Source organism: Montipora capricornis, chromosome 14 (genome assembly GCF_036669925.1).
Source record: "Montipora capricornis isolate CH-2021 chromosome 14, ASM3666992v2, whole genome shotgun sequence".
In the NCBI taxonomy this organism is placed as follows: Eukaryota; Metazoa; Cnidaria; class Anthozoa; order Scleractinia; family Acroporidae; genus Montipora; species Montipora capricornis.
Window position 1 is genome coordinate 27,086,967 of NC_090896.1, and position 17,276 is coordinate 27,104,242.

The 17,276-nt window shown below is 39.9% G+C and overlaps 1 protein-coding gene across 1 annotated transcript; it reads right to left on the bottom strand.

The window, feature by feature from the left end:
* Positions 1 to 712: 712 nt before the first annotated feature.
* On the bottom strand, positions 713 to 16,731 carry LOC138032170 (uncharacterized). The gene is made up of 9 exons (XM_068879774.1): positions 16,595 to 16,731; positions 10,131 to 10,445; positions 8,570 to 8,878; positions 7,173 to 7,493; positions 6,012 to 6,356; positions 4,966 to 5,286; positions 3,831 to 4,163; positions 3,028 to 3,201; positions 713 to 1,824 (listed from the first exon to the last, which is right to left on the bottom strand). The coding sequence occupies exons 1-9, from the start codon at positions 16,632 to 16,634 to the stop codon at positions 1,322 to 1,324; spliced, it is 2,661 nt and encodes an 886-aa protein (XP_068735875.1). The 5' UTR covers positions 16,635 to 16,731; the 3' UTR covers positions 713 to 1,321.
* Positions 16,732 to 17,276: the final 545 nt, after the last annotated feature.

Consider the following 17,276-nt stretch of genomic DNA (forward strand, 5'->3'; position numbering starts at 1 on the left):
AAGAATGTTTCCAGAGCCAAAGGCGATCCAAAGTAGGGAGGTCTGGGGGCATGCTCCCCCAGAAGATTTTGAAATTTATGGTCTCGGAAATGCCATTTCCGACTATTTTCGAAGGACAATTCAATAAATAAATGCGAAGGAAAATGCATTAGTTAGATGTTTATTTTACCCATTTGCCGAGTTTTCTCTACAGAAAGCTACAACACAAACAGGGGGTTTACAGTATAAGCAAAGGACAAGATGTCGCAAAATCTGTTATAACATCATCATCATCATCATCATCATAACATATCCTTAAAAAATAACCGGGAACTGGGGGACTGGTGATACTGAAAAATAACACTGTTTGTGGGCTTCGAAGGGTAGAGTTTTCTTTCTTTGCTTTCGTCCACTATTACGTTTCTTGCCGTTAAGGCCTAGCCAAACGGGTCCACTGAACATGTTAGTGTAACATCATCCAACATTGTTGAATCATGTTGGAAGTTGTTGAACGAAGTTTGATTTCCATCAAACATCGTCTTCATCATCATCCAATGTTTCTTTTGTTCTAAGGTGTGAACAACAGTGTTGTATTCATTCAGCCATCACATTCACATTGATGTAAAGCAGGGTGATGTAAAGCAGGGTGTGTGCTGTTTGTCGAGCTGTTTCAAAACCCCCGCAGTATCGTGGTGACAAATCGCAGCAACAACGAGCTAACAACGCACCTGGCTTACGCTTTCGTTTTTAATTAATTGCTATTTTACCGCTGCAAAAACTGCAGCAAATTGCTTTCACTTAGAATCGCATTTTTAAACCGGCTTAAGGACGGTGCCTACTATTGTTATTGCGCATACGTTTTGCGCATCTCGAGATACTCGGATTTACTATAGGTGGTGCTTATTAATACAGGGATATTTTTGCGCGGTTCAAAACTATGCGGAGAAAGCAGAACTTAGCCAGTTCTCTTGGTATCCAAAAAGAAAATTAAGGGTAATCATGCATTTTTCTGAGGTAATTAAGCTTCAATTTGGAAAAGAATGCCATACATTGCTTGGTATTTTACAGCTTTTTACAAATATTGTTGATTAATTATCTTCGAAAAATGCGTGTTACTGTTTGGATTTCAATAACACTTGTTAAGATCTGCTTTTCCCGCATGTTCCGTAAACCGTGCAAAAATATTTTTGAATTAGTAGCCACCGTCTTAATTAAACAAATCGAGTGTCCAAAAAATGGCTTGACCTTAAGACTGAACTAATGTTCAACGAAAAACAAATTTCTCTGCGCAAGTTTTACAATCGTTAACTCTGGTTATACAAAAGCAAATCCTTTCTGTAAATCACTTCTTGGCGTTTTGCAAAAGACTCTGCAACACTTGAGAATTTTGCTTCAAGTTATTTTCCATAGGTGGCGGCTTGAGATGTTTAATCAACCTTTCTTGCCATGTTTTTCTTTCGATTAAATCGTAATAATCCAAAAAGGTGCGATTTCGAAGAGCTTTGGGTAGATTGCTTCGATCAATGCCATCAATTCGTATGGCAATTACACAAGGGTCACCCATCGTCGCACATCTGTACAAGGCGATCTCCAGTTCCCCACGGCAAAACTCACTTGACATGTAGTTGTGTGACATCACAATCAGAACCTTCCGGCTCGTGTACACACTTTGCGTGACATTATCGATTACAGGTTTGCCAATCTCAAAGTCTTTGTAGTGTATGCAATAGTTAATTTCGTGGTTATCCAGTAGAGGTATGAGTGCCTTTTTGATCCAGTTTGAGTCTTGGCTGCTGAAGGTGACGAATACATCATACCGAAACTGTTGATCAACCACAGCAGTCTCTATAGACGAAAATGTGATAGAGATGAAATGGTTACTACTCGATCACTCTCAAAGCATCGAACCTAAGACATGCATAGAACAACCACACCTAGTTATTTTTTTACTGCTATTATTTCCCGAGGAATTCAAAAGCTCATTTATTCTCAGACATTGCACATTGACAGGACCTCAGCTGATAAACTCCTGACTTTGATTAATTGGATAAGCTGGCAATGAATGGAGAGAGATTCCGTTTAAATACGGGTTGTCTGAGAGAACCATACCTGAGAAGAGTGAGATGTGTAAATTGTCACAGATTAGGGACATTTCATGAATGTAACCCGATGTATTTTAGCTCGTGCGGGATCCCAGATAGCGCAAATGAAAGGGGAGGGATACTCGTCGTCTCGTTTAGGGGGTGTAAATTTCAAATTTTGGTCTCACTTGGCAGGGTGTTCTGGGCAGAACGCCATCCTATGTAGCCCATATGAAGCTGTGAAGGTCTCCTTTAAGGGTTTAATTAATTGAAAATTTCCGACAAGCATCCACACCCCTTCGTATGCGAAACAACATACAAAGGAACGGCGTTTCTTATCACGCTTATGTTAGGTCTCAAAACCGATTTTTAAACCCTAACCGTTCACTTATTTTGATCGGTGTTGCAACTTATTGCTAAAAATTTGAGATTTTTACAGCTTGTTTCATTCGTTTGCTAGATATCGGTATATTTAACAGGGTTCGACTCGTTCTCGCAGTTCCGAAACGTTTATTCTCAAATTTCTACTACTTAAACTTATGGTACTTTAAGTGTGGTTTTACTGCATATAAGTTAAAGTGAAAAGCATGGGTCATTTTGAGCCCTGTTGCGGGTGCTTAATTAAATTAGTTGACAAGTTTTTTTTTTATGCAAGGGCCAGCTGAACAAAGTAAAGTGCCGGATCTTTGGAGACCTATAACCAGAAAAATAGAAATACGAGTAATACGAGTAATACGAGTCTGGTTGTACCGCTGTGAGAATATGTATATTTTTTTGGTTTACCAATGAATCGTCAGGCACGGCCTGACTTCTTCAGCGAGTTAACTCCCGAAACCTCGATCCCAGGACTCCCCCGCCAACGAAACTCACAACGGAGTAAAAAGCTCTGGGAAGACCGACCGGCGTTGGCATTTTTACAAATGAACCAGTAAACAACCTTCTAGGACATAAAAAAAATGTTTCTTACCAAAAAATAGGTCCCCGATGTATTTCTGACTGCGACACCTTTTGTATACAAGAAAGATAACACCCATGATGAAACCGCTGATGGCGGAGCCAGCGGCGATAAAGGAGATGGTGATCAGCGAATTTCCCTCTACCTCACTCTTAATTTCTGCCTCTCCAACTTCATCAACGCTGTCTACAAATTAAAAGTATGGGATGATGAAAAGCTCGATCCAAGAGAAGTGGGGTTGGATATGAGTAGGAGTTCATCCAGATATGGGAAAGGAGTCAACCGATGTGGACTCTCGTAACAAAGACGCTCACAGGAGAGTGGGTTTTCATTTTGACTCTACAACACTTCTATAAAAGCAATTGGGGAGGAAGGGAGCTCGCATATTGCCGTAAAAGGATTAGGGCGGGGAGCCGAAATTTCCTTGTTTGTGCGCTCTCTTTCTCACTTTTCACACAGGTCAGTCATTCTCCAGAGAATTTGAAAAAGGAACCAATACTTCGAGGTTACGTTAATTTGCCAATATTATGATTCGAATAGTTGTGAGAATATCTTGACACCTTGCAGGTTAATCAGTCAACTAGGGAGAGAATGATGGAAGGAATCCGCACACAAGGGTAATTTTTATTAAAGTATACCCTACAACGATAAAAACTGTAGGCATGTATGAGGAATACGGCTTGTAGTGGATTATTGCGTATGTCATGTGTAGGTTCTTTAAAATAGTTTAATTAATTAAAATAGTTTAATTAACTACGGATTCTTTAGTGCCCAGCTTATGTTTTCTTTACGTTTCTAATATTTGTAATACTTACCTCGCAGTCTTAATTTCTCGAAAAAGCGTACCTTCGCCCTACCAACGTTGACCACCACACCACAGGAATACCAAACATAATCTTCATGGCTGACATTCAAAATGGTGAGTTGAAAAGTAAGGACTTTCGTCGACTTGGGGCTGTTTTTCGGAATGAATTGCTTTTGCACGTAATGTATATGCTGACTGGGAATTTGCTTGTCATCTCTGGACCAAAACGGGTCTGGTGTGTCATGCAAAACGGAAGGATATTGGGCCGAGCATTCGAGCAAAGCCTGAGACCCAACACTTGCAAACACTTCTCTCTTGTTAACCAGGACTCGGGGACGGAGATCTTAAAGGGAAATGTGAATTCATTTGCACAAAGAAAGCAATCGTGGACAATCATCATTCTGGTATTCGTGGAATCAGACCGGTGATCTGATAGGCGTAATTCGAAATAGAGTTTCTTCTTTTGTCCTGGTCCATTCAAAAGAATGCGGTGAGACAGCGCATCCCCTATAATTGGCTGCATTCCCTTGAAACTTCTTGTGTCATATATACTGTGTGGTTACACCTTATGACGAAACCTTATGGTCATCACTTGGCTTGAAAGTGCACCACGCGGTCATAAGGACAAGAGATAAGAATGACCTTAGGAGTATGGGTGAGATCTAAAAATAAATTTGAAATAATGATCGTGGGCTCAAGGCCTAGGATTCGCCGTCGTTCCAAAGGATCTATAGATCGTTTACGTTTAACCTAGTTGGGAGCCATAACGATTGATTTAAGTCATTCAAGCAGGATTGTTTAGGTACAAATAGCATGGATTGCCGTACCATCATGAGACAAACCGCTGCTCAAAGTAAGAGAAGGCCGTGCAAGAGAGGAGTTTGTCAGAAGAAAACTGACACTAATTTATGTGCGAGTTAAAGGGAAAATTCAAGTGTGGTTTCAGTTTTGGCTTTACATTTCGTTTGCTTTAAAAAGGTTGTACCTCAAGTTTAGGCCTCTGTTGTAAAATCATATTTACACGTTTTCGAGTAATGAACTGGATGCTGTCCCCCGGGATTTCTGCTCGTGCCTCCTCTCATTTATTAGGCGGAGAAAAGTATAAAGAAAAATATATTTGGTGGATTCTACATCACTATTATTACCTTTTGACACGACATGCAAGCGTGTTTTCACTTCATCGAATCCTTTTGATGTATTAATTCCGCACAGATACCATCCATTATCCAGCCGGGAGACATTACGAATTACCATCAAGATCCTTAATGTTTTTTCGGTAATCACATGTGATAATCTGACTCTTGCCGTACGAGCGACGTCATTGTCCTGAAATCTCCAGTAAGACCTGGCCGTCTTTTCTAGACACTCATCTTTGGAGCAGGTACATTCTAGTGTGATGTTCTGTCCTTCCAAAACAACGATCGGACTCAGTTTTAAATCAGAATGCCATTTGACCATTTTATATCCTAACAAATTAAGGTTAAAAATGAAAATTTTGGTTAAGCTTCTTTTTTTCCTTTGATCGTTTATGAATATACTATCTTCCTTAAGCCAGGCCAGTTGCAAACAGCGACGCAAACCGAAGCACAAGCAACATGATAAATTACGGGATGATGAAAAGCTCGATCCAAGAGAGTTGGGGTTGGATATGAGTAGGAGTTCATCCAGATATGGGAAAGGAGTCAACCGATGTGGACTCTCGTAACAAAGACGCTCACAGGACAGAGGGTTTTCATTTTGACTCTACAACACTTCTATAAAAGCAATTGGGGAGGAAGGGAGCTCGCAAATTGCCGTAAAAGGATTAGAGTGGGGAGGCGCAATTTCCTTGTTTGTGCGCTCTCTTTCTCACGATTCACACAGGTCAGCCATTCTCCAGAGAATTTGAAAAAGGAACCAATACTTCGAGGTTATGTTAATTTGCCAATATTCTGATTCGAATAGTTGTGAAAATCTCTTGACACCTTGCAGGTTAATCAGTCAACTAGGGAGAGAATGATGGAAGCAATCCGTACACAAGGGTACTTTTTAAGTATACCCTACAACGATAAAAACTGTAGGCATGTATGAGGAATACCGCTTGTAGTGGATTATTGCGTATGTCATGTGTAGGCTCTTTACATAGTTTACTACGGATTCTTTATTGCCCAGCTTATGTTTTCTTTACGTTTCTAATATTTGTAATACTCACCTTGCAGTGGTTCCAATATTAATCTCTCGAAAAAGCGTACCCTCTCCCGACTAACGTTGACCATCACACCACAGGAATACGCCGAAATATAATCTTCATGGCTGACATTCAATATGGTGAGTTGAAAAGTAAGGACTTTCGTCGACTTGGGGCTGTTTTTCGGAATGAATTGCTTTTGCACGTAATGTATATGCTGACTGGGAATTCGCTTGTCATCTCTGGACCAAAACGGGTCTGGTGTGTAATGCAAAACGGAAGGATACAGGGCCGAGCATTTGAGCAAAGCCTGAGACCCAACACTTGCAAACACTTCTCTCTTGTTAACCAGGATTCGGGGACGGAGATCTTAAAGGGAAATGTGAATTCATTTGCACAAAGAAAGCAATCGTGGACAATCATCATACTGGTATTCGTGGAATCAGACCGGTGATCTGATAGGCGTAATTCAAAATAGAGTTTGTACTTTTGTCCTGGTCCATTCAAGAGAATGCGGTGAGACAGCGCATCCCCTATAATTGGTTGCATTCCCTTGAAACTTCTTGTGTCATATATACTGTGTGGTTACACCTTATGAAGAAACCTTATTGGTCATCACTAGGCTTGAAAGTGCACCGCGCGGTCATAAGGACAAGAGATAAGAATGACCTTAGGAGTATGGGTGAGATCTAAAAATAAATTTGAAATAATGATCGTGGGCTCAAGGCCTAGGATTCGCCGTCGTGCCAAAGGATCTCTAGATCGTTTACATTTAACGTAGTTGGGAGCCATAACGATTGATTTAAGTCATTCAAGCAGGATTGTTTAGGTACAAATAGCATGGATTGCCGTACCATCATGAGACAAACCGCTGCTCAAAGTAAGAGAAGGCCATGCAAGAGAGGAGTTTGTCAGAAGAAAACTGATACTAATTTATGTGCGAGTTAAAGGGAAAATTTAAGTGTGCATATCGTTATTGGTTTCAGTTTTGGCTTTACATCTCGTTTGCTTTAAAAAGGTTGTACCTCAAGTTTGGGCCTCTGTTGTAAAATCATATTTACACATTTTCGAGTAATGAACTGGATGCTGTCCCCCGGGATTTCTGCTCGTGCCTCATCTCATTTATTAGGCGGAGAAAAGTATAAAGAAAAATATATTTGGTGGATTCTACATCACTATTATTACCTTTTGACACGACATGCAAGCGTGTTTTCACTTCATCGAATCCTTTTGATGTACTAATTCCGCACCGATACGATCCATTATCCAGCCGAGAGACATTACGAATTACCATCAAGATCCTTAATGTTTTTTCGGTAATCACATGTGATAATCTGACTCTTGCCGTACGAGCGACGTCATTGTCCTGAAATCTCCAGTAAGACCTGGCCGTCTTTTCTAGACACTCATGTTCGGAGCAGGTACATTCTAGTGTGATGTTCTGTCCTTCCAAAACAACGATCGGACTCAGTTTTAAATCAGAATGCCATTTGACCATTTTATATCCTAACAAATTAAGGTTAAAAATGAAAATTTTGGTTAAGCTTCTTTTTTTTCTTTGATCGTTTATGAATATACTATCTTCCTTAAGCCGACGCAAACCGAAGCACAAGCAACATGATAAATTACGGGTGCGTTCGATCGACCCTATTCCGGAATACGCATACGCGGAGTGATGAGTTAAAACGTTATGTTTGGAGCGTTTCGAAGCAGCAAGGATAACAAAAATATCTCTCAAATAGCGTTTTAGCAGATATTTGACAAGTTTAATGTGAATCTCCGTAAAAATGAAGGATTAAGAACTTATATTCCATGTATTCCTATTCCGGAATACGGTCAGTCGAACGCACCCTAAACATGTTCCGGGTACGGAGCGAGCGAGGTGAGCGACCAGCAACTTGATCAGAATTTAAATTTCCGGTGTCCTGTGGAGCTGTGGGTCCAAATGGATCCATAATACTAAAAAATATCATCAAAAGATGGGTTACGTTCGTTTCTTTCCAAATTTGGAGTACATATCGTGAATAGATTAAGTCAGAAGCACATGATTAGGAGCAAACAACTCCTATAGCAAAGCCTATGTCACAGCACTTTTACAGACCGATCTATTTTTCGACTACCTTTCCCCGCGAAAAACGAAGGCAGTTCCAGTTCGGTGAGACGCTAGACGACAAGTTCTTGTGATTGGTCAACGGGCTCCTGTGGGAGTTTCGTTCGCGGGAAATTCAATCTAAGAATAAATCGGTCTTTCAAAGCGCCGTGACAGGAATATAGAGTTGTTGTTCGCTCCTAGTCATGGGCCCATGTTTAAGCCAATAATGTACCGAGCAGGAAAAGATTGATGTTTTTGGCTTTGATTGCTTTTTACCATAATGCATCACTCTTCCGACCAGAATGCACTGCGAAGTGATCAGAATGCATTGCTTTATGGAGGAGCTCGAGCCTCCGGCTTTGAGGGTGGAGTAACAAAGCACAGTGAGGAATGATTGTTATCCCCGCAATTTTGGGGACGTACGTCTTTGATAGATATATCTCAACTGAAATATGCATATTCATAGGGCAACGGCTTAAATCTCACTTACTGTTAACCAGCAGTCTCGTGGTTTCTGTGAAGTTGCCAAACATGTTCTCGGCGCGGCAAGTGTATTTCCCGTGATGGTCACCATCGATGAACACCACCGTTAAAGTCAGCTCTTTTCTATCCGGCGAAAGCTTCACATAGTACGTTTCATCGAAGTCTTTATGATGAATCTGCGAACCATTTCGCCACCAAGATAAAGTTGGGTTTGGCCATCCTCTTTCCACAGCGCATACAAACTTCTCTCTTAAGTTTGTCAGGACTTGAATATTAAAAATTTTAGCGTGTTGAAGCTTCCTAAGGCTTGGTTTACCTGCGAAAATATTGAGTTGGAATCCTTAACAATTAGATCTAATTCAAAACGTTTGGCCTTCAAATAAATAAGCGAACAAATCGTTTCAAAAATAAGCATAGAAATAGATTGATTACCGTATAAGTTTCTGCCTCCAATTTGTGGAGGTGTGATAGGACTTTGTTTATAACGAGTGGTCTTTGAACCTGGGAGGGAGCACGGTGATAACACACTTTTCACCGTGCTCAAGATCTAAATGTTAATTCTACTTACAATACAATACGATAATTTATTAAACTCTCCCCAGAGGGGCTATTCAGAGCTTGACTTGTCAGTTGTCAACTTATGGGAATTTGGCGATACATTTAAACAAAAACCGAAAGAAATGTATATATAGAAATATATATTTGAAGGGCGAGCTATAGACGAAAGAGACAAATGATCGATCCTCGAACTTATCTGGAAAATTAAGGCAATTGTCTCTTACAGCAACTGAAAAATTCAGGTGGCTCCTAAGACCGATGACCTCTGCGATGCTGGTGTAATACTCTAACAACTGAGCTATGAAGCCACACGTTTATGAGCAAGTCAGTTTTTTGGGCTCATTTGCTCATTTCTTCACGTTTGTTTCACGGGAACAAACTTTCAAATTACACCATGAATTAGAGCGACTTTCGTATGACCTTGAAAAAGTGTTCTCAGTTTGTTTCACGGATCAATGTTTGGCAAGATTTAAACAAAAGCTTCACCTTATTCCCGCCAAGGAAACTCCTAATATGGGCAGTACACAGTTCAATAGGCCATTTCCGAGATCATGCCTGTCTCCTCTTCAAAGCGAGTCTAAGTGCGAAGTTTTTGTTATGAAAATTAGTTTTCATTCATATGTAAAGTAGAACTAATTACCATTACAAAAACTTCGCACTTAGACTCGCTTTGAAGAGGAGGCAGACATGAACGCGGAAATGGTCTATTGCCCAATCACATTACTGCATTTCAAATGACGTAAAAGAAGAGATGACGTCGTTGTTTGCATCTGTGTTCGCTAAGCCAATGAAAATCCGCGCTCATGTGCTTTTGTTCGATAAGCCAATTAAATGTCTTGCATTTTCGTTTACGTTCTGTTTTTATGTTTGTTTCTCAAAGTCATTTGACTGGGTCACTAAACTTACTTGTCACTGAAAGCGCTGGGTATAATCAAATGTTTTCTATGACCTTCTATTTTTTCCTATGTTTAATTTAAATGAGTGAATTAACTAAACAAAAACAGAGTTACCTGGACTGACGCCACATTTAACAGTCCCCCCTCCGAAGAGTTCCGGGTACGATATTTTACACTCAAAATTTTCGCCTTCTTGAACACTGCTTGTGTTTGTGAGCCACGTTGCAATCCAGGTCTTCCCTTCATTTTCTCGTGTAGAGGTTTTCTCAATCGGTATTCCATTTCGTGTCCAAGATGCATTAACAAAATTGACACGCGATGATGGCGACGAGCAGTTAAGAACCAGAATTACACCCAACGACGACGGAACGAGACTTTTGTTTCCGGGAGTGATCTTGCAAAAGGATTCAGCGATGTCTAGAATGAATACTGAAAATATATGCCAAATACATGCCTATCAGCAACAGAGTCTATAACGTAAAAAAAAACTGCTCGATATTTTTCTTTTCCAACCCATTTCTTTAAAAGTTTGAGTGAAAGATGTTTAATAGACTTCCTAAACATTCAGTTCACTTTGCCTCCAAACTGCACCACTTCCTCTTGATCTCCTCAATGATCTCTTAGATTTTGTTCCCATTCCCCCCTTTCCCTCCCTTACCAAAACCTTCAAATAGCTTATTCCACCTAAAATGCCCCATGGGCAAAGTTCGCCCTGCTCTCAGAATTATAGAGAGAGTACTTGTTCCCAGATTCTATAGACTCTTTGCTGAGAAAAGACCTGGGAACGAATTTCTTTTGATACCTGTCTCTTGCCAACACGATCTTTTCCTCAAATGAAGGGCTATCCTTCATTGTCATTTTACTCCAAATGAAGTATAATCCTCCATTTAGATTACTAGGTCCCTGGACTTGTGGTAGCAAATAAAAAGAAAAACATTAACCCCTGGACAGGATTTGAACCTGGAGCACCCAGTTTGAAGGGACAGATTTTATCCACTTAACCACTAAAGATCAACGGCCTCGGAAATTTGACGATTATTTACCAAAGCTATTAAAATGGTCTTGCAGTTTGGTAACCGACATTTTTCACTGTGTAAGCTTGCTTCTTAGCGGGTTTTAATACACGTTTACAGTGGTACTTTTGGAAGAAACAATTATTGACATTTAATAAAAAATGACACACGTACTCGCAGTTAGTGATGTGGTAGTCTAATAGTTAAGTGAAGGGGTTATTATTCACACGTTCACAGATTCGAGTCCTGCGTGTTCAGACATTATGGGGTTCGGCTCTTAAAGGAAATATGTTCATTTTCCATGATCCCTATCAAGCTTTCAGTGATAATACGGCTTTACTTGGAAGAAATTGACAATTAAGAATAATACTTGAATTGAGGGAGAGATTTGGATGCTCTTGCCTATAAGGGTTGGGGGATTCCTCGGATGCTTGTATATACTGTGTGACGCAACACAACTTGCGACTAAAACGTTTTTTCTTTCGAATGTTAACGGCGTCACATTGTGTTTCAAATTAAAATATTTAAATTTATAGCATCACGTCGCGACTTTTGGAGAGCTCATGTTGTAGCCTCCCACGCAAAGACATGATTAGCGACTTCTCTGGAGTCAATTAGATTAAAGCACCTATTGATTGTCATAGTATGAAACCAGGATTTGTGCCGCAAAACTCTGTCTTACAGGTTCGATAGCGAACAAAAAAGGCCAGAATAAGATCCTAAACGAAAAGCCAATAGAAACTTTTACACACTTTTATTCATCCCCTCGGCCGTGAAGGCCTGGGGTAAGTGTGATTCGTTCTGCGGCTATGAAAGGCCGGAAAGGAAGAGGAAGACACTCGCACAAGAAGATGTCACACGGGGCAAGACTGAACAGATCACGAAGTGCAGAAGAATGATAGTATAAAATTAAAGGCAAGCAAGTGCAAGCAACAAGAACATAAAAATAAACTTATTACCAATACATTGTTAGGTCGAAGACTAATTTGAATTCGATCAGAATTTTACTTAACACTGAAATCGGGGTCGTTCCAGCAAAACATTTGTTTCCGACGAGTGGCTACCAGATTTACAATCATGTATGACCATGTGTTTCTAGTCCTTGATCGGTTTCCTGCCTACTCACTTGCATATTTACCCGATTTATCAAACAAACGCTATTTCAAGCTATGCCAAAAAATTGTATAAACTCGATAAGTGAACTGAGTGAACTAACAACTTTCCTGTTGTTATTGCGCAGGGCAGGTGTTCTACGAGCTGATATTATAAATTTCTATTGTACGTGTCCTGATGGGAATATAGGCTATTCCGGTCCTGGAATATAGCTCGCCCGTTTTTCACCACGCGTTGCCGGTGTACCTTTAAGTTAGTAATGATCTGGAAAGGCTATTCCACTTCTTGATATATATGCACTGTCGTGTACAGTGAGTAACATCAGTTACCGTGACAATGCAAAACAACATTGCTTCCGTCCTTTTTGCGAGTGTTGCCGTTCGAAAGCGTCAGCGATTTTTATCGACCAGAATTGAAAGTCAGGGTGATCAGTTTATGAGCAAGAAAGACCAAAGTACGGGATAGTCGATTTTTCAAGCGGCTGAAACTGAGAAAAAAGAAACCCTGATCTTTGGCTTTCTCTGCCGCAAAACTCCACGGAAACCGGCCAAAAGGTTCAGAGCGCAACCACCACACTACTATGCTAAAACTAACAGGAAAGAAAAAAGATGAATGTTTGTTACGGAAAAGTTAACTAAAACCCCCTAAGCGGCATCAGTTGTGTACAACAAAAATATATCTACCTACCGGCGAAAACTATTCCAAGAGCTTGACTGTACAACATCCTTATTGAAAATTAATACTACAAGGGATGTACTTTACAAATATATATCCCAGCCGTGGTGTTACTGGTTACAGATAATGCAAATAAAAACACATGTTGTAGTCAGTACTGAAACAGCTGCCGTTGAAGCGGCGAAACTTTTTAACAGGGGCACCCAACGTCAATTTTCGGAAAACATCTGTTCGGAAGACGATGTTTTAAAATTTCTTGCTTGCCTGCCTGTCCTGCGATATTCGAATATCTAAAAAATGGTATAATTGCCCATTTTAACGGATTTATACCCTAAAAAGGTCTCCTAGAATTTTCGGGAGCCTTTTTTCTGGCTGAAATTTTCGGAAAGGTAAGTTTTGATCCCTATAATTTTCGGGTCACTAGACTTTCAGCTAGGAAATCCGAACAGATGAAACACTTTTAGGGGATAAAAATATGCCTGTATCTACCGTTTAAATACTAAAATACGTTTAACAATGCTATGTTTAAGTGGTTTTCAACTATATTCTCGTTGGGTGCCCCTGTTTTAACTTGGTCACTTTCGGAACTAATATAACTGTTTAATTGTTCGTTCGGAAGCTTTGTGCATACTCAGAGATATTTTCATAGTTTGTTCTTACGCTTGCATGCCGCTTTTTGACATAGGTTAGAGAGTTTAAGTTGTCATTGTTTGGACAATTTGTATGCTCAGACGGGAAACGGGAAGTCTCTGTTTTCTGTCATCTAACGTATACTCTGATTCCATGGAGTTTCGAGTCTCCTTCCTCGTACAAAGTATTCACCATGAGTCATGTCACTTGCACTTCCGTATATCGGTCGGCAAAGGTAGTTTTGTTTTAAAGTTTTTTTTTTTTTTTTTCGTTCTGAACGTCCTTATTACTTTTGGCTTTTTTTCATGAATAATGAATCATGATGACAGAGCTTAGCATTAATTTGAAGTAATACGGAGCTCAGACATCACAGTTTAGTGTCATTGGTGGCACACTAACATAGTTAATGGTAAGTAAAAGAAACTGAATAGTGTCCCAATTAAGAAGATCACCCGAGAAATGCGTCAAAATAGAATGTCCGCCAGAAATGTAATCTCTTGTCCTTCAGTTCGGTTTTAGTTCGTTTCGTGTGTTTTTCAATTAATGAAAGTAACAAATAATAAATATAAACAGTTCGAGTATATGGTCGTTTTAAAATAAATGGATATTAAAGAAATACTTTACGTTGATAAGTGTGTTGGTTTTCAGTTCAGTATGAAGCAATCCTCTATGCAGCTGTTCAGGGCTAAAAAAAGATAATGGTTTTGTGTCTGGAACAGACAGGCGGAGAAAGGCGAAAAGAGTGAAAAAACTTAAAGCCAGATCGATGCTATGTTCACGACCAAAAGGATGAATAAAAGTGTTTGGTTTCATTAGCTTTCGTTTAGGTAGGCTGCGAGTTGGGAATCGAGCGAGAGGATACCTAAATATCTTGTCAGGTCTAGAGCTGGGACTCGAGTTAGGACTCGACTTAGGACTCGTGCCAGGACTCGAGCCCGAGGAGGGGGGTACTTCCTATGAATGGGCTAATGGGGACGTGTCGCTGAATGGGGTCGTATTTTCAAGACCGGATTGACTATAATGGGGTTGCATTTTCAGAGTTCCAGACAGAGTAACCAGAATGGGGTCGCAAATTGTCGGATTCTAGGGGTAAGAAAATTCTGGCTAGTGGGATTTAAAAATGGAAAGATTCGCGTTAAAATAAATTGGATTCAACGCTCCAATTTTGCTTGATCAAACATTGTTCGACCGTTGGCCACCCATGTTGGATAATGTTCGTCCAACATTTTTTGTTCGATCAGGTGTTGGATGGAGTTTGCTTTTGATCAAACATTGCGACCAACAATTCTGCTCAACGCAACAATGTTGCAGTGTTTTGCCGCTCTTCCAACAAAGTTGTGTCCTGAATCGAGTCTCATTCGCGCTGCTAAGAATTTTTTAAAATCTGACTTAACCTAGAGGAATAGTGCTGACCATGTTTCGAACAAATAAAAATCGGCCCTGCAGCACTACAGTTCTTGTGATGTTGGAAATTTAATATTATGTAAGAGTAATACGACTGAGTGGAGTACAATTCAGGGAGTAAAACGGGAAAGTAATTGCGCGCTCGATCGGCCGATTTGAAATTACGATCACAGTTACTCCCCTTATCACATACGGGGCAAAATTACTGATTTTAGTCGTCCTCAGTCTTCAGAGTTTCTACAGCCAGCTCGGGTTGAAATGCTAGAAAAAGTCAGTAATTCCCAGGCAAAACCTCTATCAATAACAAAATTTCCCAGCCAGCTAATCGAAACACCTGTATTTTCGCCAGCCAGCAAGATTCCTCTGGGGAACAGATAATGTGAGGAACAGATTCGTTGGGTGCCCCTGTAATTTGCTTACACATTTAGAATGAACGAAGATTGCGCATCTCAATTCCTCCATTTACGCATAACCACAATCTTATCGCGACCGCAATTTCTTGCGTTTCGAAGAAAAATGGCCTTTCTCTCGATTAGAGAGCTGCCTCGTTCGTTTGCTTTAATTCAGGCTCACACTCTACTTTTCTCCAGGTACTCCGGTTTTCCCTCTCCTCAAAAAGCAATCTACGAAGTTGAATTGATTTCAGTGTACAGCGGTGTCCCCCAATTCATGCCCCAGCGCTACGCATACTTAACACGAAAAGAATTAACAGTTAGACCCGTGGCTACGAGTCAATAGCCCATGAGGCGAGCCCGGTCTAATTGTTTTAGTATCACCCAACTAGTCGCACAGAAAAGGCAATAATAAAGTTAGCAAATGCAAGTTGAAGAAATATTTATTTGGGAATAAAACGAAAGAAAGCGTCACGCTTTTCGCTACTCGAGGACTATTACTAATAGTCCTGTCATAGCGTTGCCAATTAAAATGCAGGATTTGCATTAGTCCACTAGTTGGGTGATACTAAAGTTCTGATTGTCCACATTCGCAGTTGTAATGTTAATGCATCTTTGTGAGAGTGATATCAGGCCCTTCTTTAAAAAATTGCATTTTTTTGCGACCTATCTCGATTGTGCTAAATGAGATATTCCGTCTTTAAGCTTTCATTATTATTATTTTAATCATTATCATTCCAGGGCAGGATTTTTTTTTAATTGCGAGCTCCAGCTTCGCTGTTAAGCTTTTACGTAAAGGCAAGTAGAACCTATGTACAATGTAATATGTAAGAAATTTTATTACACGTAACATGAGAATTCTATTCCATAAAGCTCATTTGTAAAAATCTATACGCTTTATTTTCACATGTAGAAAAGGCTTATACAGCCAATCATAATGGCGTACAGCTATTTCACATGTGGAAGTATAACCAATCAACGCTAGCGTAAAGGCGTTTCCATGCCAATCACTCGTGCATCTCGTGCATCTCGTACTTTGTTATTGATAAAATAAATTTGCATTTGGTTCTATTGTTAGTGAGTTTTTGTTTCTAATTTGCGTTCAGAAAACTATTTTAATGAAAATTCTCGTCTTATGTGTAATAAACAGTTCACGACATAGAAAGTGCTTTGTACGGGGTTTTATTCACGAGTTGTTTGTGTCAAAAACCCGAACGAGCGAGGAACGAGCGAGTGAGGGTTTTGACACAAACAACTCGTGAATAAAACCCCTTACGCCGCACTTTCTATCACGTAAACAATATAAATGCCATACGATAAAATCAAAAGATAAACTTTTGTATTAACTTACTGGTGAAAATGATTCCGGATCCTAGAGCTCTGCAAAACATTATCAGCGCTAAAGAGGTACACGTCGGCTGGGCAAAGAGTTCGGAGAGTATTGTTCAACCCTGGCTCAAGGAACGTTTTAAAGAGCTTGTCAATGAGTTGACACTGTACACGTTCTCCTCTTAAATGCTACAGCATTTGTCAATCAAGATTGCTAAAAACGTCATCTTCAAAAATATATATATAGCCTCTTGATTCAAGATATATAGTTAGGTCTTCCTTATCCCTTATATTACAGGAACATTTATTTAGCTCATTTAATTTTAAGAAGTTAAAGTCAGATTACTAAATATGTTCCGGTAACGAAGAATCATCCGCTAACTGCCACTGTTCAAATTTTTTTAAATAATTTACGAGCCTATCAGCCTATCAAAACACCGATAAAACGTCACGTGCCTAAGCTGTTAATCAATAAAACACTCCTCGTTAGAACTCTTTATAGTAAAGAATAGTAATGAGAACCAGCTGGTTTCTCTTATTTACTAATATCTTCCAGAGGGTCACGCTTTTTGTGAAATGTTTTTTAAGGCAGTCAATAAATTCGGATGTCGTGCCATCGAGTCTAAGACCTCTCGTCCTCACCTCGTAGTTTTAAACCCGATAAAACACTCCTACATGCTCGTTAATTAAACGGTACGGAGTTC